The 23,421-nt window shown below is 39.8% G+C and overlaps 1 protein-coding gene across 1 annotated transcript in view; it reads right to left on the bottom strand.

Moving 5' to 3' along the window:
- zfpm1 (zinc finger protein, FOG family member 1) overlaps positions 1 to 23,421 on the bottom strand; it is a 115,849-nt gene that overhangs the window by 10,515 nt on the left and 81,913 nt on the right. The window contains exon 4 of the mRNA XM_059334810.1: positions 18,290 to 18,423. Coding sequence (XP_059190793.1) covers positions 18,290 to 18,423 — 134 coding nt within the window. The remainder of the gene's footprint in view (positions 1 to 18,289; positions 18,424 to 23,421) is intronic.

Here is a 23,421-nt window from a genome sequence, read left to right as displayed (position 1 = left end):
GCCATTGTCATTTTCAAGTGTCCATTCTCTTCTTTAACTGGGCTGCTGTATAATATACAGACCATGAGATAATCACAAAAACCAAGCATTAATTGCTGTCAATTGGGAATACGCAGTCACACAGTACTGTCCAGTGTGTGGCCAGTGGTAAACACCCATTTATAAAAAGAACGCCAGCGAGCAGAGGATGATTACAACCCAAGAAGGAAATGAGGAAATGAGGGGAGCACGGGGGTGAACAAAGCCGCATGGAAAATAAAGGAGAATAGAGAAGAAAAGAGGAGAAAAGGAATAAAAGAGGAAGAGAGACCCCGGGAGAGAGTGAGAAAAGAAAAGGAAGAGAAAGAAGATCTGATGAGGTCGACAGGCTGCTATTCAGACGGCTGCCATAATTAGATCCACAGTGAATACACTGGACAAAGAGTGGAGAGTCAACATCCAGAGCCTGTATGTGTGGAGGTATGAGACAGAGAGACAGTGAGACAGAGAGGGAGGAGGGAGAACACGTAAAAAAACACAGACACACACAGATATACACACACCTGTGTGTCCCCACTACAATCTTGTCTTTGTTCATATGAGGCTCCAGGAGCATTCTCTCTGACAATCACTCCCAGGACACAGGCTTATCCCATGTCCCCATTAAACGCACGTACGCACGCACACACACACACACACACACACACACACACACACACACACACACACACACACACACACACACACACATCCTTGTACTCTATCTTTGTGAGGGCCCTCATTGGAATAGTGAATTCCCTAGCCCCTTACCCTAACCCTAACTTAATGCCCAACCCTAACCCTAACATAAACCTAAATGTAACCCTAAGCCTAAAACAAAGTCTGAATCATCAAACATGCTTTTAAAGAAGTGAGGCCTGGCCGAAATGTCCTCACTTCACAAAAATGTCCTCACTCTGTTGGTTACAAACATGTTCCGGTCCCCACTATGTGTATGTGTATGGAAGTACAAGAACACACACACACACACACACACACACACACACACACACGCACGCACACAGATTTTGTGACTGGCGTGATCTTTGAGTTGCAGGGAATTATGCACTGTAAAAAGAAATCTGTGTTATTCATGGTGAAATACCGGCAGCTGTGGTTGCCAAAAAACCCCCACGATAAAAAAAACGTAAAAAATCCAGTGAGTGTTTTTTTTTTACTGTAAATTTAAATGCAAATACCAGCAAAAACTGTAATTTAGACTGAGTCGTCTACTTTACTACTTTTCTACTTTATTTTAGGGTTATTGTGTCCTTGTTACATTATGGCATTTCTCCATTAGTTTTATATGAAAAAAAGCTTGGTACTATTCCTTGATTTATGGTAATTAAAAGCATCTCCGACAGTGATAGTCAATTTTTATTATTTCGCCCTATTTCTGATGCAATTTCACAGTATTTTAATTTAACCTCTACAAACATTTTTTACAGTGTGGGAGTAACATGAAAACATGCTAAATTCACATTTTTAGGTATAGGAGAAAGCAAATGTCCATTACTTTGAATAAAATAATGTAAATGCCAAATGCCTGGGCTAAAGGTTCTATCTACTGGCCCTGTAGATACAGGCTTGTGGGAAAAGGTCATTTTACCAGCATTTAACGGGTACTGTATGTTTGTGCTTCTGTTGTTCTATCTCATGGGTGGGAAACATGTTTTTCTAAAAGGCCATACACATTGCTGAATTATGCTAAACAACATGAATATGGAAGACATGGCTGATTATTCTCTGTTATTCTGTGTAAAATGGGTTTTACTTGTGTTGCCAACTTAAATTTTAAAATGTGTTGCAGTACAGACCTGCATCACTGAATAAAAAAAAGATTACACTTATATTGACAATTTATGAACAAATACACTGTCTTTACATGTGAATACATTCATTTCTGTTCTGTTTTACTTGTATATATAACTGTCAGATATTTCTAAAGGACAACAATGTGTCACCAATGTAATTTAGCCTAATGGGAACAATTAATAGTATTTTTTAATAACATTAAATTATTTGCTGCAGTGTTTCCAGACCTAGGAATGTGCAATCATCTCGGAATGATGAATGGAATGTACTTGTGTGTGTGTGTGTGTGTGTGTGTGTGTGTGTGTGTGTTTGTGCAACAGCTACACACATTAGACACACTTATATTTACAATTTATAAACAACTACACTGTCTTGACATGTGAATACATTAATTTCTGTTCTGTTTTACATGTGTATATATAATTGTCAGATATTTATGAATACCAGTGTGTCACCAATGTAATCTAGCTTAATCGGCACAATTAAGATATCTCTTTGCAAGACCATCAAACTCAAGATCATAGATGTTTATCTATCAGCCAGTAGTGGTGATTCAGTCTGTCTAGTGTGGTGGAGCTGCTCTAGTGACACACTGGGTTTACTAGATACATGATTTAGATATTCAAGGCAGTCAGCACACATCATGGCTGGTTCACAAAAATGTACTGTACATCACAAAGAGCCATATCCACATGGACATGATGCTTGAGGTCTTATCCATTGTCATTAGTTATGTTAATAGTTAATAGCCATTTGTTGGAATGGAGTTAAACAGCACTACAGACATATTGTAGTCAGATCTGTCAGATTGAGATGGTTCTGTATGTTGACCATGTGTGCTCTAACTTCTAACTACCAGGATAATTCAACAGTTTAAAAGAGAATCCGACACTTAAAATGTATGATGTCCACAGCAAAGTATTGTTCAGGCCGTCTGTGATGCAATTCTGCTCAGTCTCCATCAGGAGGCAGCATTCCCTCAGTATTGGTCCTGGCACCAGACTGACTGTGAGCAGTGACAGTCAAAAAGGGTCAAAGATGACATGATGGTGTATCCTGTTTCTTCTGTCACACTCAAAAGTTAGCTTTAATCTCCATACCGCCGCAGTCCTGGTGCTACACTCCATGACTTTTTCATGTGTTACAATGCAAAGTCAGTGCTTTTTGCTTCAAATTGTTACATTTGTCAAATGCTTGTTAAATAATGCATTTTTTTCACTTCTGGTTTCCACACTTCAACTAAATTGATATCTATAACAATGGATATTTTCTGCCTGGAAACAAAAATTAGGGTTAAATAATAAACAAATGACATTACCAATGGGAGCATTTTTAAAATATTTGAGAGCTAATCATCATTTGTCATCAAATCCTAATTATTGCTTTATATTATGGCAATTTAACATTGATTATTACTCCTCTGTGGTATCAATACTGTTGTATTTAAAGACTAAATGATCAGTAAGAAAGTGAGTGACATAGGGATCTATCGCTGGCTTTCTGGGAAGAAAATTAGCCAGTGGATAGTAAATATGAGAATATGGTGGAAAGCCAATGGGAGCCCAGAACAGGAAGTGTGTCTCATACAAATTGGCACATTTCATGCATTTGGTCAAAAAAGGACTACCTGGACTGGTGAGTATTCTCATTGCATGTGTATCTGACCTCTATTCTCTCCATCTGTAATAAACTGCCAAAATCCTGGTTCCCCTCAGAGTTAATTCTTGCCTAAATGCCAATAATTAGAGAACTACAATACACCCAGAGCACATACAATACCCTTTATTAATGACATCAATAGAAAATGTTTTGAAAATGGGAACCTGTATCTGCATTAGTAGGTTTAAGTACGTGCAGCGACTTGTGGATTTTTTGGATGTACGTGATTGTATCAGTCGTTCTGGGCGGACGTTGGTTTCAATTAACTTTTGTACAATAAAATAATATAAATGAGTCAACTCCCATATTGATTTTTTAATAATGAATTAAATGAAATGGAATCCAATGGCTGCATGAAACAGCATTGCTTGATAAAAAAGGACTCCCTATGATGTAAGGTATGTTGTTCCCCATATGTGTTTGGTACCCCAAAGATAAGGAGGAAACACTGTGAAATGGGTTAATTATTTCTTGCTTTTCTGGAATATTTAAACAATTAGGCTTAACCTCTACTTCAGGACTCTAAAAAACATATTAAAAGAATCATTAACAAGGTATTGTGAAGTGTTGTGAGATGTTATAAAAGGTCAAAATCCAAAAAAGGTTAGGAAAGGGTGGGTAAAAACATGCAAAACCACTGTTAAGGTCCTCAATACATGTTGTAATTCCATTAAAATAAGTTAATCAGGGTCTCTTTTAGATATTCTGCGAAAAAGTAAATAGAACATCATATCATATCATTATATGCACCACAGCTCTACATAAGGGGCCTTTTTACCTATAGGTTGTAAACCTTTACTTTATTAGTGTATAGTATGATCAGAGAGATCCTATACAGCCATGGTTCAATCTTGAAATACCTGCAGGAGATGGACGTCCTCAGTGGGACAGTTTGGGAAGACAGCGAGAAGAGAAAGGGGAAGGACAGAACGAAGGAAGCCTCTCAGTCTGTTGTACGTTGAAGATTGAGGCAGAGCGTATTGGATTTCATGGGGAACTAGCGCTGATGTGGAGATACTGCTTCTTTTGTTTTAATTTGTAACCCAATGCTGGAGCCGTCTGAGCTGTAAGTACTGCTAATTTGTTTCAGACTAATTCATCATGGCCACGGCTTTGGAATTCGCCATGATAGGGCAATGGGGAGAGCTCAGTAGCGCACAAGTGGAAAACACACACACACACACATACAAATCAAGAGAAAATGAGAAACACTCGCACAGGCTTGTTCTTAAAAAACATTAAGTAATTACTCACTGTGAGGGTGATACTCTCCCATATTTCTTATTTGAGAATTAATAACACTTTTATTAAAAGTCAATGTTGTCCACTCCCTGATGGAGTTTCCCGTCTGACCACAGCTACATCAACATATTTTATCATGGTTATGTCACATTTTTACTGGACAAAAGAAACATGTGAAACATTGGGAAAAGTTATTGATCCATAGTAGGGATGGGCGTTTGGAAGAAACCTGCCAACTCGACTATCTATAACGTTAACGATCAATTAATCGATTAATTGCTATGTTTTTATACATACTCCAGTTTGTATAAAAACATGCATACATGGGCAAAATAAAAGTTATATACAGTACTATGCAAAAGCATAGTAATCAAAATGTTTTGATAACGGACGCTTTTATTTTGAAAGGATGAAAAGAGACTTCCTGTCAATTGTAAAACTAACTCAACTGAGGTGATACTGTAAAGATAAAGTCAAGGAGTTCAATGTTTTATGTTTTAGCCCCCGAAGAGGCATGAGGTTAGTTTTCACAGTAATCTTCATATTTAAATGTGTTTTGTGTTTAACTAAGTTTTGGATAATTAAAGCTAGTAATTCATGCTAACAAGGTTTGATACAGTGAGCTAGTTTTTCTCAAATAAATACTCTTACATACACTTTGCAAACTGTAGCTTAATCCAACTTAATTCTCAGCTCATTGGCTTTTTCACGTACGGCCGCAGAACTGAACGCTCGGCCGTGTTTCAGTTCAGTGAGCACTGATACGCAGTCAGATAAAATTAAAATTGAAAAATACACAGATCAATTAAAAATTCCACGTGATCGACCAAATTCTTAACAACCATTAATCGATTAATTATTCCCGTCACTAATCCATAGAAATGTAACATCATAGAGGTTTTTTTCTTTATATCTGATGCCTGACCAGACAAATAATTCCACTGTCATGCAGCATCTAAATGTTTATAGCGTTACTTCTACCCTAAAACTGAAAAATTTTAAGAGGAAATGCTGAAAACTGAAATATTAACTTTAAAATCAAATTTCACTCCAGAAACTTTTCTAATCCTTTATCAGCCCTCACATAAACAGGCAGTGTTAAATAGAAAGAGACACTCAAGCTAAGTGTCGTTCATGATCCAAAGTGAAGACAGAAAGACTAATTGAAAATGTTCCTTTTTTGGGGGCTCGTCTGTGGAATCATTGGGATTCAAGAAACACAGCAGGAGCTACAGAAGACTGTAAGACATGCACCAACATATATATATATATATATATATATATATATATATATATATACACACTCGCTGGATGAAATTACTTGGTAATCTATTGGGCATACTGAACAATCTGTCCTGCTGCAGATGCTACTGGTTTTACGTCGAGAAGGTAAAAATGGTGAGAGTTTAACTCATGGAACTAAATCGCAACACAATCACCAATTACAGTAACAGATTATCTACGACGTCAACCTGCAACAAGAACAACATGCTAGTTTATACAGTTTACAGCCACGAATACACAGACACAACACAGCTTCACATGAGATAATGAGAATGAGAGGCACAGGGCCAGATGACACTTTCAGTACGTGTGTGTGTGTGTGTGTGTGTGTGTGTGTGTGTGTGTGTGTGTGTGTGTGTGTAATTAACCAGGCCAGTGGAGAATGCAGATGCCAAAGATGTGGGGGTGAGTTAAGGAGAACGAAGAGGCCACCGGATGGTATCAAAACCCTTTTCACTTCTCTTGGTCTGATGCCGATCTCATTGACTCAAATAGCCAAGAGTCACCCAAGGAACGTGTTCGGACCCACAAAGAGTCAAACTAGGCTACGTTTTTTTGGAACAGCCAAACAGTGTGTTCTTTTAAAGGTAAATAATGAAAATACTTCAAACGAGAGAATGAACTTCCAGCTACATTCCCATCATTAATGACAAAACTCATTGTTCCTTGGCTAGAAAACACCTGTTGTGGCCTGGCTGGCTAGGCTGTGACCACATACAGTCATGGAAAAACTTTAGACCACCCTTGTTTTCTTCAATTCCTTGTTCATTTTAATGCCTGGTATGACTAAAGGTACATTTGTTTGGACAAATATAATGATATCAACAAAAATAGCTCATAAGAGTTTAATTTAATAGCTGATATCCATGGTTTTCTTGATAATGATTTTATTATAAAAAAAACAAACATGGAAAATGGCTCGATATCAGCTCTTTAATTGAAAGAAATTGAAGAAAACAACGGTCCAATCATTTTTTCCATGACTATAGTTTCATCCCTTTAGTGAGCAGTGCAGCACTAATGTAGCCTCTTTCTAAGAGAACCTTGATACTTGTTTGGTACAGAACAAAATGTGTCCATAGCACAGCGTATCAAAGTTATATGAACGATGCCACAATGTCTGGACATGTCTGCACTGTAAAAAATGGTAAAATACCGGCATCTGTGGTTGCCAGAACTTCACCGTGAAAAATACAGTGAGTGGGTTTTCTACTGTAAATCCAAATGTAAATATCAGCAAAAACTGTAATTTGAACTGAGTAGTCCTTTCATATTTAAGATAATTGTGTCCTTATGACGTTAGGGTATTTCTCCTTTAATTTACATGAAAAAAATGTTTAAAAGTTTCGTACTATTCCTTGGTTTATAGTAATTAAAAGTGTCTACTACGGTGATATTCAATTTTAAATTTTGCGGCCTATTTCTGATGCAGTTTGACAGTGTTTTACTGTAATTTCTATAAACATATTTTACAGTGTGGTTTTTCATACTAGTTAACATACAACTTAAGTAGATATTTCTAACTTTAAAATGCATTATTTTTCATTTATGTGAAGTCAATATTAATCACTGATGCACTGAGCAGTATTTTGTTGAATGGAAAGAAGTGACTAATTTTTGTATTTGTATAATATTGCAACAGTATTTAAAATGTTCATATGGTATCTAAACATGGAAATGTCTTTACAGGTGCATCTCAATAAGTTAGAATATCAGAAAGTTTATTTATGTCAGTAATTAAATTCAAAAAGTGGAAATAACACATTATATAGATCCATTACACACAGAATGAAACATATCATGTCTTAATTAATTTAATTTCTTCCAATTATATTAATGATGGCTTACATTTAATGAAGACCTGAAATTCAGTGTCTTAAAATATAATTTCAGAAAGTTTAATATGGAATGTATTTGTGCGTCCACTTTACAAAGAGTCTGAGAAGAAGATGATAAGCTTTTCTTGGAGACTACAAGTGTCAAAACTGTATGAAGTGTGCAGTGACAGTTCAGAGAGGCTGAGAAAGAAAAGGAAGAACCAGAGGGATTGGCCAGAATTGTGAGTTTCTTGCCATTCCATAAAAACAACATGATCATATAAAGATCTATAGATGCACATACATGCAAGACCTTATGATACTTTGTCACCCTCTCCTTCCTCTTGTCTCACCCTAAATATCCACCCAGCCCTCTATCTATCAGTGGGATGTCAGGCCTCCCCGGCAGAGCTCCATCTTGGTTGAGAGTGCTGCCTTAAGCCCCATCAGCCGGAGGAGAGTCTTTGAGCTGCAGTCTAAGCCCCTCGCCCGGACCCCGGTCCCCTCATGAATATTAACCAGCCCCGATGCCGGCTTTAATCTGCCTGATCCCCGCACTGCTGCCGCCGAGACGATAGCGAATCTAATTATTTGGTCTGATATTAACCCCCCGCTCCCACACATACACCATTCCCACCCCCAATGCCCTGTCCTCACTATAGCTGCTGTAACATTCACATATGTGTGTTAGTGCAAGCAGACACCAACTAAACTACGAGCCACCTTCTTTTGCCAAAGTCGGTTCACATAAAACATTCATACACCATTCATACTCAAGCACACACACACACACACACCTCTCCACCAACCCCCCTCCACCTCTAGCACAGCCTGCGACGCCCTCTCCTTATCAGGCCCAAAAACGCCCTCCTCAACACCGATAAAACTTGAATGCAAATGATGCCAGGCTGATTTCATTTCTTCATTTTCTTCCTCCATTCCCTCGTTCAGTATCAGAATGGCTCCTCGCTTGTCCTCTCTCTCTCTCTCTCTCTCTCTGGGGAGCCAAACAGTCGTGGCAATGGGGACAGGAAGCAAAGAACTTTCCCTTAACTTACGTCAACGTCTAACCCCATCGCACATCGCTTTGTGCTATATATGCACTTCAATTAAAGGGGAGAAAATGGAGGAAAAAATATACTGAGCCCCCCCTCCTCTCAACACCACCACCACCACCCTATCGTGTAGATGAACAGATTAAGATTTCTCTGCACAGCTGTCAACGGCCACAGTTTTACTGCTACCACTGGGGAATAAGTATGTTTGTATATGCAAATCATTACTGGTACAACTAACACATCAATGTCTCAATGGTGTATACTGTTTCACATCGGCTAATATGGTTTACACTGCTCTGTAACCGTCTGAACAGGATGGTCACAAGGTCATTAAATGTAAAACATACACGTCAATAGTCCATGTTAGTGCACGCTAATATATGTGGCTGCAGGAGGACGGTTGGACTGACACAATGTGGCCGTCTAACAAATAAACAGGACTTTAATAATACTACTGCCAATGGGAAACTTTTAAAATAAAAATGGATCCAAAAAATATGAAATGTAATATTAAATGTTTATGGCTCTTTTATATAGTCATGGAAAAAATATTAACCCCCCCTTTTTCTTCAATTTATTTTTCATTTTAATGCCTGGTACAACTAAAGGTACATTTGTTTGGACAAAAATAATGATAACAACAAAAATGGCTCATAAGAGTTTAATTTAAGAGCTGATATCACATTTTACATGGTTTTCTTGATAATAACAAAAAACCTTATCAAGAAAACCATGGAAAATGTCGTTATTGGTTATGGGCTATACATGACTGTTTTACATTAAATACAGTTTCTTTGTCAATGTCATTAAAATAGTCTGTGTTTGGCTCCGCTCATTCCTTCAGTCATGGTGCCACAGCACTGATGTTCCTGACCTTGTGTTACATTACAGTACATGCATGCAAATGATTTCACTTCCACATAAACAAACAATGAGTCATGGAAAAACATATTAGACCATTGTTTTCTTCAATTTCTTTTCCATTTTAATGCCTGGTACAACTAAAGGTACATTTGTTTGGACAACTATAATGATAACAACAAAAATAGCTCATAAGAGTTTAATTTAAGAGCTGATATCTAGCCATTTTTCTATGGTTTTCTTGATAACGATTTTGGTTATTATTAAATAAAAATGAAGATGACTCAATAACAGAATATTACTCCTGCTCACTGGTGCAGCACACTGTAGCTACAACTGTCAGAGTATCAGTCGCAGCCCATATGGTTTCATCCATATCAAGCACTTGTCGAACCCTTTCTAAAAAAAAAATGCACTAAGTAATATTTGTACAGTCGGTGGAAAACATAACCAAATCCTGGTGAGTTTACAGTTCACGACACATTCCAAAAAGTGTTATTTTCCTCTCCGACATTAAGCTTTTGAAATGTTTTGTGCTCCACTAGCTGGGAATTTAATAAGCCACCCTGCTCCTCTCCTGACCTTTTCAACCACCATTCATTCATTCACTCCTCTCGCAAAATCATTCATTCAATCATCCAATTCACCCACTTCCTCCCTTCTCCTCTTTCACTGTCTCTCATTCCTTCCTTTTATACAGCTCTTTCTTTCTTTCTTTCTTTCTTTCTTCCTCTCTTTCTTAATCTCTGATTCTCTTCCTCTCCTCAACTCTCATTCCTACCCTCTGTCTGCCCGCCCCTCCTTCCCCATCCTATCTCTCCCTCTTTTCTCTATCTGTCTCCCGTTCTATCTCTCAGCTACAGGAAATGGTTTCTTTCCCGATCCAGGGGGTTGGAGGGGTGTACTCACTGTCCCAAACAAAGAGGTCACTGTGTGAATCCTCCAAAAATACAAAGAAGAAAAGGAAGGCAGATAAAAATCAGAAACCTACTCTCATCCGCCTCTCTCATACAAACACACACACATACACACACTTTACCTCCGTTGCACTCACGCAAAGCATTTTTCCAACATTCAACAGAGACACAAGATATTTTTTTTTTTACACTGTATATTCCTCTCACAAGGTAGAAATATTGTCAATACAGTACATGGCTATGGCTTGGCGGAGGAGTGAAAGCTCATTCCCTTGTGCTCATATCGGCACACACCTCCGAGAAGCAGAAAAAGAAGGAGAAAAAAAAATAGAGGGAGCCAGGTTTGATGAGCTGCATGCAAATGACATGTAAAAATATAAAACTGCGATACTTAAAACGGGGGCCAAGATAAGAGATTTGAAAATGAGGCACTCTTGGAAAGCAGGCTCCTGAACTGCCGGAGATGAGGCTCAGAGATAGAGAGGATAGAGGTTTTCCCTCTCCTCTTCTCCTCTCTTACACCTCCTCCTCCTCCTTCCTTCCTCCTCCACCCTGCAGAAGCCGGTGCAGATGACAGCGAGATGCAGATACCAGCCAGTCATTGCCACTGAGTGATGAACACCTCCTCCCTCTGTCTCGTTTAACCCTCCTCTTCAACGTTTGCCTCACCTCTCTTCCAGTTCTCTTTTTATCTCATATTTCCCTTTTGTCTCACTGGTTTGTTTTAGTCAATGGACCTTTCCCACCTTTCTCTTTGGGACCCTTTTGTTCTTCTTCCTTGGCCTGGCTGGCTGGCTGCATTTCTGTCTATCAGTATTTTATCTTATTTGGCGGTTTTCTCTCTCCTCTCTCCAATCATCCCTCCTCTCTCCCTTTCTCAGGGTGATAGGCTCTTCTGTCAGGGCCAGGTTGACAGAGTAAGAGACAGACAGCTACTGTCATGATGTGGGCAAGTCATTCGACAGGTAGCCTATGTGGAGCACACTGATTCAATCACCAAAGATAAAAGCCAGCTCTCCTAAAGGCCATCATGCACCGGGTCATCATTTTCAAGCAATGCGTCCGTCACTGAAGAGATGATATGGGTTTTGCCCCAAAATGCTGCGGTGGAAGAGCCTGAGTCCATGTTTGAAGCCCCAGTGAGATGTCACAGTCACATCTTTAGCTTCTGTTATGTGTCTGTATTTTTAAGTGACACAGAATATACAAAAGGGATATTTTCTAGAGGGTACAGACTGTTAACGTCCCAGTTTGTGGTGGCAGAGAAATTGGTGTCTTGTTCAGTTTATTCCATCTGTATCACTAAAAAGTCACTATTCTGGGTCACTCAGTCTTGCATCCACTCACCTCCAGAGCTATCTAAGCTAAAATAGGCTACTTTCACAGAAGACGTTTTAACTTCTCATAGCTACCAATAACATTACCAATGGCGGTGTTTCTCTTCCGTCACGTTTTGTATGAAAAACTTTGTTGGCTCAGACGGTAGAGCGGAAGGTCGGTGGTTCGATCCCTGACCATGGCAGCCTACATGTCCAAGTATCTTGGGTATCTCCCAAATTGCTCCCAATGCTGTGCAATAGTGTGCACATGTAGGGTAGCCTCGACCATGCAAGGACATTTACGGCTCTGTAACGTCTCGCCTCCACTAATGAACGCGCCAGAAGCAGAATGCCGGGATCAAGTGATCCCAGCAATTTTCCAACTCCAGAAGTAGACACAAAGGCGGAAAATTTGTGGGACTGTTGGAAGCGGGACCGATATGAACGGGAAATCGCGGCAAGGCGGAATATTTGACACACACCTCCCACTTGGTCAGACAGTCATCGAATCAGCAGTATGCATAACTGCGGCCACCGTCGCTAACTGTGCAAAGCGTCCGCCGCTGATCACAAACAAACCGGCATCAGCAAAATGTCGGCGCTGTGTCTAGTAGCTATTGTGGCACAGCCATGGTCACCACCTGCTATGCCTTGACTCTGCCAGTGTCACCTCCACCTACTTTTTCCTCATCTGTGTTATTAAAACAGAAGTTGGAGGACGAGAAAGTAATCAACAAAACTGCAAACGTCATTTTAAGCAATGTAAACAAAGCTTTTGCCAAATGATATTCAAACACATGCAATAATATTGCTCTGCTAGCTACTACAACCCAAGGGCCAACAAAAATAAGTGTGGTTTGATATGAGGGGAGAGGTTAGGTTGCCCCAAATCACCAAGGACTTTATAGATGTACATGCCTCAGGGTGCAAATTGAGCAGTCAAAAATCTTTTTTTACATTCAGAGGAAGATAAAAGCAGGACTCTCAAACAAACGAGAAAAAAATCCAGGAGCAGTGTATAAGGTCAAGAATGAAAAAAACTTTTTTGTTTAAACTCTTATTATTGTTATTGCTCTTTTAAGAACATTCCTTATGTATTGCCGTCTTCTGGGGGGCATCGCAGAAGGTGTCTCAACACTCGGCGTAATCATCGATTTGTCATCTTCTGAAGGAGTGCCATTTTAATTAACATTCTAATTTGATGGGCGGAGGAGAGAGAGAAACAGAGAGGCAGAGAAACACTGTTGATGAGTCCAGATAAAAAAAAAAAGATCAAAATCAGGATGTAAACAAACCGGCTCAGAGTCAATGCAAAAAAAAAAAAGAAATAGAAAAGAAAAAGAAAACAGCTCCAGAGAGAATAAGAAGGAGACGGTGATCACCTTCACTCGTCCTTCCAGGGGAGTGAGGGAAGGAGGAAGTGGAGAGGAGAGTAGAGGAGGTAGAGGGGAGGAGAGATAGGGAGTGAGAAGAGACTACCCAAAAAGTGTTTGAAAAGCCGTGGGTGGCGCGCCTTATCGCCCCAGTTCTCCTGGAGAGATTATTGGGGGATTAGTGCGAACGCTTGTTTCTAAAACATGATGAAAAGACGTTCGGTGCGTGATAACGCTTTGAACTCCCCTACTCTGCTCCTTCTAGGATCGTGCCTTCAGGCTGCCTTTCCACGAAAGACAGGATTGGGGTGGGGTGAGCTGCTGGGTGCTGCTGAATGAAGGAGAACAATAGGGACAATGTTATAAGTGGAGTTTGTCCTGTGGTACGCCCACTGTGGATACTTCACTTCGGACTTCTGTCCTTTGGGAAAATGCAACAGATGTGACGAACTCTAGGTTCTAGGCACCATCGCTCTTTTGCTTCACTTCATCTGAGCTGAAATTTTACAACAATCCTGCAACTTTGGTCCAATCGCATGCACTTGCACTATCAGTTAATTAAAGCAGGATCCAATCAGAGGGAGAGGAGATATAATATCAGATTTGTTATGTGCGATCCAATCAGAAAAGCAGAAGTGGCGTGCTTACTCCTGGGTTGCCATGGGAGGCTCGCCGAGGAGGACCTGGTTGTTCACTCAACCAAAAACAGTGAGGAATCAGCAGCCAGCTGATCAGTTGATCAGTAAACATTATTATACCCTGTTCTAAAGTCCAACAGCCATATCAGCCAGAATATATTTAAATAGATAAATGGTTTTACGCCTCTTTCTCAAGAGATGCAAATGGCAGGATTTCCATATGACACAGACCAGTTAACACGCCACTAATCTAATGAAGGAGATCTGTTGGAGGGAGAGCGAGGACTGGATCTTATTTGCTTCTCTTTGCCTCTCTCTATCTCACTGTCTGCTCCACCCTGATTTCTCAGAACTGACAAACTCACCCCCACCCATGCAATAACACACTCACAAGCCAAGTCAATATCAAGACATTTAATTTTATTTATTTTAGATTTTAAAAAAACTAAGTAATTGCACTAACTATGTCTCTTTGTGTATATATTTCAGCGCGCACACACATCCAAATTGCTTCCCGATATAGTTGTGTTGCTAGGTAGACCTCATATTAAACTGATAGCTTATCTGTTCAGGCCAAATAAGAAACAAATTCGTTGAGAGAGAAGTTGAGAGAGAGGGGGCGATGCTGGAAGGGGTAGGATTGCCGTTGGATTGGGCCATGCCAATCTCACCCAGAGATGGGGGGCAAAGCCTGAGGGCTTCACAGAGCCCAGTGAGGATGAGGACTGTGGAAGACAGGTGGTATACGTAAGATAGAAGCAAGGAAGGACAGACAACTGGGAAAGATCTGGCAGGGGGAAAAGCATATCTATAGAAGTGAGCAGATGGTAAAAGCATGTCCAAAGGAAGGAGATGAACGATACAGTGAACTCGACAACGCACAGAAAAATCTTCTTACTTGATAAGATACAAATGTGCATCACAAACTGTTACTCCCACATACTTAAATACTGTATTTGGGAATGGAAATGCTCTCTCTGCACTACAATTAGTTTGAAATTTAATACGGCTAACCAGTGGCGGGATGTAACTAAGTACTCTAGTTCAGTACAATTTTGAGGTACTTTTACTTTACTTGAGTATTTCCATTTTATGTAACCTTATACTTCTACTTCAATACTACTTCTGATAAGACCACCCTTGTTTTCTTCAGTTTCTCATTCATTTTAATGAATTTGTTTGCACAAATATAATGATAACAACATGAATAGGTCATAAGAGTTCTATCTAGCCATTTTCCATGGTTTTCTTGTTAATGATTTTGGTTATTGTCAAGAAAACCATGGAAAATGGCTAGTTTGGACTGACATTTTTTTTTTTCCATGACCATAAATTTGATGTATTATGATTGAGGTGACCTTTCCCTAACCTTCACCAAGACAAAGTTGGTTTAGCAGTCTTGTCTGTCAATAACCAAAACTCTGCCCACCCAATGCAATGCAATGGACACTATACAGGTGTGAAACTGCAACTAAATGTTTGTTTGGCTGAAGTTCTTCTTCTTCTTCCTTTACTGCATGTAAACAGTGCTTCACATTGAATATTATTCTTGCATTAAAAGGAATGTAAGTGAGTCATTTACATCCACTGTTTTTGGAATAAAGCACTTCGAATAGCCAATCAAGGAATGCAGTGTGATGGCTTCAGTAATGCAGCAGATGAGCCGATTTCTAGTCTCCAACACACTGAGGAGGATATCCCTGACCCCTGCTGACCCACGGGGGAGGGAGGCAGTGAGGGATGGAGGGATGGATAGAGGAGGGGGAGGATGTGGAGTGACAGGGGTAGAAACACAGGAGGAATGTAAGATTACGGCCACTATCTCCAGCAGATACTGAAGGTCCGTCTCCTCACTTCTTCAGTCCGCAGATAGGAGGGGAGGGGGGGCAGAAAATGAAGAAGAAAAGAGAAAATGGGTATTAAGAGTCAGAACGAGATGCTTTCCATATGAATGCAAAGCCCTCAAAAGAACAGAAACTGACTTTACAGTTTAGAGGAGGAATAGGACGGTATGGGCAGCGGAAGGGAGGGGAAGAACAAAAGGTGATGGGTGGGTGAGTGTGTGTGTGTGTGTGTGTGTGTGTGTTCATGCACGTACACACACACACAGACATCTATCTGTACACTCAGAACCTCACTGATAATAAACGAAATCTTAGAAATGAGAGCCTATCAAGAAGGAATCAATCACTGGGGTTTGTTGTCCAGGAGGATGGCGCCATGTGGAGATAAAAGACAGGCGGACGTCTGCGGAGGGCTGGGAGGAGAGGAGAGGAGGAGAAGAGGGGAGAGGAGAGGAGAGGATGGGAGTCTGTGGAGGGCGGAGAGGAGAGGAGAGGAGAGGAGAGGAGAGGAGAGGAGAGGAGAGGAGAGGAGAGGAGAGGAGAGGAGAGGAGAGGAAAGGAGAGGAGAGGAGAGGAGAGGGTACTGATGGTGAAGTCTTTAGTGTGTGGTATGACCTCCATCCGGCTTGGACTTCTTTTTTAACCAAATATGAACTGGTTTGAACCGAGGTGTACAAAATGTGCTATATTTGCCACTTGCCATTTGGAGCCAAATAAACTGAAAATAACTTGAGATAAGACAAGCAAGTGAGGGATAGCAAGGTGGGTTAACTGCAAAACTTCAGGTAGGCACGGTGATGGGTTTGAATTGCACTGCTTGTGTGTGTGTGTGTGTGTGTGTTTGAGTGCGTGCATTTGTCCAAATTTGTGCTCCATGCCAGGAAGCCTCTCCCAGCATCAGTATCATATGATTAGATGGACTTGCACATGATGCACAAACCCAGCCTCTGATAGGGCCCCATCCGGTCCCACACACAGTTCCCAGCGGACACACACATACACACACATACATAAAGATACACACAGCTGTTTTCATTTCCAACTACTGTCTCACACACACACGTGATAAGATGTTTATTCATTGTATCTCTTTGTTACCCGACCATCCGACCTCTGACCTTTCACCTTTACAAATGAAATCTCTTCAAAAGTTGAAGGTCTTTTTTCAGCCTGCTGCTGTTAAACAACAACATGGTTTACTCCCACCTCACTGTTACAATATGAAAAATGTGAGGCATTATAAGACATACTATTATAAAGCCTCAATTTAATTGTATTCATTGGTTTGTCTTACTTTAGGGTTGCTTGTAAAAATTCATAAGTAATATATATTTTCAATTTCAAATAATCTGATAAATGTTTTGGGATAAATGAATTAATCCTTTAAAATAGGGATACTACTTAATTAAATATAAAAAAAGCTAGTCTGTCTTCTGTAACAATTGTCATTATCAATTTATCTGACAACTAAGTTTTGATCAATCATATTAGCCTGTAAAATGTAAGACATGGGTACAATTTTTAAGTCCAAGATCCAGTTATGATTTCTCTAGTTTGCAGCCCAAAACCCAGTGATGTTCAATTTACAATGATACAAGAAACTAAAAGCCGTAGATTAAAAAAAAAGCAGTGAATCATCACATTTGGACAGCAGGAACCACAGAATCTTAGCATTTTTTGTTAATAAAAAACAAAATTGTTTGAAAATGTTCTATCTTAATCAATAAACTAAAAAGTGGTTTAAAAATCTATCTAGTTATAACCAAACAGCAACTGACAGCCTTAGTCTTGTTTAAAACACAACCTAACAAGTACTTGCAATTGCTTAATCGTTAGATCAGATATTACTGATGGTATTGCAAAATATAGACATTCATTCATGGTAAGCCTTCTCACTGTGCAGTGTTTGCAGGCATCAACTGTTTTTAATAGAGATATAAACAGGTACTTCTCAATAAATTTGAATATCATAGAAAGTTAATTTCTGTCAGCAATTCAATTTAAATAAAATGTGGAAATAACACATTATATAGATCCATTACACACAGAATGTCTTAATTTATTTAATTTCTTCTTATAATGATTATGGCTTACATTTAATGAAGACCTAAAATTCAGTGTCTCAAAAACATGAATATTACAAAAGGACTATTTTAAAAAGTATGTTTAATATGGAAATGTTGGCCTCTGAAAAGTATGTCCATCTATATGACTCAATACTTGGTTGGGGCTATTTGACTTGAACTGAAATTTAATTTTCCATGATATTCTAATGTATTGAGCACCTGTACATATATTTCTAACAATGGGTATTTCATCATGCTTACAATGCAATGGTGTTCAATTTAAGATATCCTCTATAATAATTAATAAACAGTGACAGGATCTCAGTGACAGGATCTTTGCGGGTGCTGACTGGATAGTGATCACATCAGAGCTCTTACCTCTGTCTCCTGATCATCCGTGCTGCCCTCTGACCTAAGGACTCCTGGGTAGGGGCCCCACGTTGTGTCTGAATGGAGGTCCCTGCCAGCTACCACCCTGCTGTCACCACCTTCTTCACTTAACTCCAGGTCATCTAGGGGAAGGAGAGAAGGGACGAGCCGTTAACATAAGGAAGGCAACATCAATAATTTAATCAACACCAAACTTTAAATCAACTGTATGTGTTCCCATCATTCTTAATTTCTACTTCATATACAGTTTAAACACACTTTAATCAAAAACATTTTACTAGTAAAACCTTTATGAAGTCTTGCTATATTGGTAGAAACGGTTTTATCTTATCAAATTATCAGTTTAAGCTTTAAAAAAAAACGTAGTGGTTGAGACATGACCCTAAGCATTTGGTGGAGACCACATGATTCACTCAAAAGGAAAAAAAAAATTGAATCGCACAAGCAGCATGCGGCTTGAACTTGACCTGAACCCTTGCATCAGTTCAGACCATACAGAATAAACTGTCAACAGCTCAACAGCAGGGGGAGTTTGACACAAGCTGAGCACTTTCTGTCCTGGCTGGTTCAAACAGGGGAAACTTCTTGTGTACTTCCTCAAATTGATAACTGTAGAAGGATGGCAGTGACTGCTGTGGTCTGAGCCTGCTGCAGCCCAGATAGAGCCAGTTGGCCTGGAGGCATTGAGGACTGATTCATCTATTTAAAAACTTAAAGACAGCTCTGAGTGCAGTAGGAGCAGTAGCTTGTAGTTTAGAGTAAAGTCTCTGCACATTTCAGGATAAATGAAGTTTGAGCAACACTGCTGAGTGTTGCGGTGGGAGGCGTTGACTCCTTATGACCGTCCACCTCTGATCAAAACGCATACAAAACCTGCCACCCTCCTCCCCTCCCCTCCTCATCTAGTCCGTGGTTCAGGCGACTGTTTCGGGGGGTCGGTCTAAAGTGGCGGGCCTGATAAGAGTGTTTGTCTAACACTCTCCATGTCAAAACACTCATCTATCTTCTCTGTATCTATCCCCACCAGAGAACAACAGACAGACGCTGATAAAATGGCTTTCCCACAGCCAGTGGTAGGGGGTGGAGGAGGGGGAGGTGGTGGTGGAGCGGGGGTTAGGGTTATAGAGGGGAGGAGGGAGAAGGGTGCAGGAAGGAGTGTGGTTTGAGGGAAGAAAGAAGGAGGAACGCAAGACAGTGAGAAGTAGACTATTTCAATAAAACAAGTCCTTAAAGCCGAATAGCGGTTGAAAATAATGTTTCACTATCAAAAAGACTGTTGTGGTACAGACACACAGGAAATGGTATGTTTCCCTGAACTCATAGCTCAAAATTTGCAATGACACTACACACAATAGAGTGAACAAGACCCAGTGATCCCATTTTATGGAACTATTTGACCTGATAGTTTTTATTTTATTAGGATCAACACTGATCCAACTAAGTCTGTGCTCTCAGAAAAATAACTTGCTTGCATTTGTATCACTTTTCAAACAGGTGCCAGCATACAATCATGGTATAGGTCACATTGTCACCAGCCACTTTTTAATTCTCTTGCCCCAGTGCACATGAGAGCGTGACACTGATGCCAGACGCAACAAGAGCTGACCTAACCTGTTGTGCTTGGGTCAGGTTGGGCTGAATTTTTTATTGAATGTCTCAGGTTTTGGGTGGAGCTCGATTTCAGAAATAATTCTTAAGACAACCTAGTCTCACTTTTTTTTTATTTGAATACACCAAATAAAAGGGGGATGTATCTGGGTTGTTAGGGTCAGGCCTTCTGACACACGATTTGTGTCCAAACCCTAAATTCTGTTGGGGTTTTGACTAACAAATGTTTCAGGTTCAAGTCAGGTCAGTGTCAGATTTCAGTCCCAGGTCAAGCGCCAACCCAAACATGACTCCTCAGACAGTCTAACCTGCTGGCTGCAGAGTCTGAAGTCCAGTGTCTGTCCAGGCCTATCTCCTGTCCCATTGGGCCTCACTCTGGCCACTCTGACCCTCCTTATCTCAGCACTCCATCAACGTCCAGTCTGCCTCTGTACCATTGGTCAATCTGCACCACATGGTACTCTTATCAGCCTGACCAGCTCAATTGACCCCTGATTGTGAAATGGTGCAAGGATTTGACCTCAGTGAGCCAACACAGATATTAACTTATAACAAGCCCAACACAAGCAATAGTTTGTCAGATACTAAGGTTGAACATGTGTGATCCTATTCCCTTCATGACCTGTTGCATCATATCCATTCCTGTTAAAGTTAATCAAATGAGTAATTTGTTGTTGTGTCTGAGTTAAGGTAAACCTAAATAGCCAAACATGCTCATTGGGGCCTTTTGAGGTGCATCTGACCTCTTGATTAAAGTTACAATCCCAGGACACCAAAAATATTTCACAACTTGAAGTACATGTCTGAAATGATGGTAAAATGTTGTAAAATTGTCACTGGTTTCAAAGTCAAATTCATTGGAACAAATAACAAAGTGTTATTTTTTTGATTTTGATAGCAGCATGTTTCCAGGAATGGTAACAGCAGTTTGAGGGTTTGTCCACAAATGTGGCCCAGGCAGAACTATCAAAATGGAACACCCATTGTATTTATTGTGGACGTTCATGGTGCCATCTTAATGACTTTGTTGATTCCCTGACTTTTCATCTAGCCCACCATCAGATCAGATTTACCGAATACTTTGGTTTGTGACAAAATACTTTACAAGTTCTGCTAAAATGAATTGCACTTTGTATTTATTGCGAATTAGCAAATGTTGGCCTGCTAAAATGCTAAAGTAAGATGGTGAACAAGGCAACTATCATACTTGCTCGGCAGGTTGGTAACATTGTAATTGTGAACATGTTAGCATTAAGCACCACTCTGCCTTTGTAAGGCCCCACAAAGCTGTTAGCATTGATGTAGACTTCTTGGTTTGTTTTATTAATTCACTAATTTATTTATCTTTACAGTGGTAAACCTGCTTATTATCTGATTGTCTATGTTGTTTACACACATCATCATTATTGATCAAGTGATTAATGAAGGTAAGTAAAGGTACAAATCTCAATGCAAATGACGGCGTTTAACAGGTTAATTGTGGGGAGCATCAGTGACTGCAGATCAAGTAGTTGCCAGGGAGTCCATTTAATAAAACACTGCCTTCTCATATTGGTAGAGAGAAAGTGCTATCGGTGCACCTCCACTAATGAGTGCTGCTTGCTAATCCCAGCAGGTTAGCGGTGTTCACTGAGGTAACAAGAGGCCTCCAACAATCCTAATCCCTGTTAATTACCCCTTCTGCCCACCACAGACCTGCATAATAACCCAGCGCTTCTATCAATATGGCTGCTACTACCTTCCCTGCTCTATATGATACTACCCTCATGGCTGTTACTCACATTGTGTGTGAAGTGTGGGCTAACACACACACGCACACACACACACACACACACACACACACACACACACACATCATTCTTTCTGTCAGTGCTAGATGACCCATTCCCAAAAACACAAGATTGGATGGGCTTGCGGTCAATATCAACCATGGAATCCACTCATTTAGCTCTGATACACACACTACCTTACAATTTATAACACACTCTCCAACACAAAAAAATACACACAGGTTCCCAAGATGACATGTTGACACTCAGCAGCCCAAGCACACACTGTGCCCACACACATCCAGCCTTTACACACCATCACACCAAAATACACCCCCTGTCACCACACATACACATCCACACAAAGGCTTATCAATACGGACGCTTCAGCAGCCACTGGGGCGTCCAGGCCTCTTTGACGAGCCAACACAATAAAACAATCAGTCCGCCATTAATGAAATGACTAACGCAATTAACCGATGAGTGGGAGGTGGGGGGTGACAGAGAGAGAGAGAGCTGAAGGTGGCAGACAGCCGTTAGCTGAGACCAGAGCAGTGTTGATGATATAATTCCAGGACGTTTGGATCAGTACCATTTTATGGTATTGTGTGAATGTTCTGCTGTTTGATTGGTGTAATTTCCATTGACACGACACACTCAAATTATTTATTTTTCTCCATTACTGAAGACCTAATTCGTAACCAGTGTGATGATGTATACACAACATTAACCTAAGAATGTAAAAATTATAAAACAGTGCCGATTGCAGCATCAAATGGTATGACTCAAGTGGCTATGAAAATTAGCATAATGGTTTGTACAATGGGTTAATTCCTCCCATCTTTGTTGGACTCACAAAAGCTGTTTTTTCATCTCACCATGGATAAGATAATAAAACAGAAAAAAGATGTTTGTCCTCAGTGTTCCATACCTTTAATAGTTAACCACTGTGGAGTTAATTTAAACATCAGCTTTGATAATTATATGCAATTATGAGTCAAGGGTTGTTTTTTTTAAAACATTTTTTACCATCAAATAGAAAGATGTCTACTTAACACATAGCACTACTGGAAATAACACGAGGGACTAAATTGCTATACTATACTTAATCAGGTAGATTAATTGTTGCATTCTCAGATGGTACTCTGGGTATCGTCACTTGGAAGGAAAATTAATTAAACCTGCAGGTGAGCTGTTATCTTAACTGATATGTCATATTATTAATAAATGCTTACTTTGTGAAAACTGTCCACAACTTTGGAAAGAATCCAAAACAGCCTTACCCAAAGACTGAAAATGTGATTTTTCTTGCCCAACTGGGTTTGCGATCTAGCTGGCAAGACACTTCAGAAATTAGTTTCTGATCTTTTTTTTTTCTTATTTTAAAAACAGTGATTTGTCAACATTAGTATTTGATTGTATAAAAAGTACTCTTTCTAGAAGGAGCATGTTGTTACCTACAATGGGTGCTTTAAAAAAATTATGTTACAGTATGTGGAGTCCCACAAGGGAGACAGTTGGATCCACTTTAATTTCTGTTCTTAAAATGACTTACACTACTATTCTCTTTACACTTCTCATGATGTTATACTTACTGTTATGTATGTGCGAGGCTAAATATTGATTTATGCTGTACATTTAAAAACATGATAAATGATTGTGCGTCAAAACCGATAATGCAGTTAATAACTGCTTTAATTCTTGGAAGAGACAATGGTCTGTAAAATGTGAGGAAAGACAAGT

The sequence above is a fragment of the Centropristis striata genome, chromosome 6, assembly GCF_030273125.1.
Source record: "Centropristis striata isolate RG_2023a ecotype Rhode Island chromosome 6, C.striata_1.0, whole genome shotgun sequence".
Classification (NCBI taxonomy): domain Eukaryota; kingdom Metazoa; phylum Chordata; class Actinopteri; order Perciformes; family Serranidae; genus Centropristis; species Centropristis striata.
Note: the sequence above shows the minus strand (reverse complement) of the source record. Positions and strands in the feature narration are given on the sequence as shown.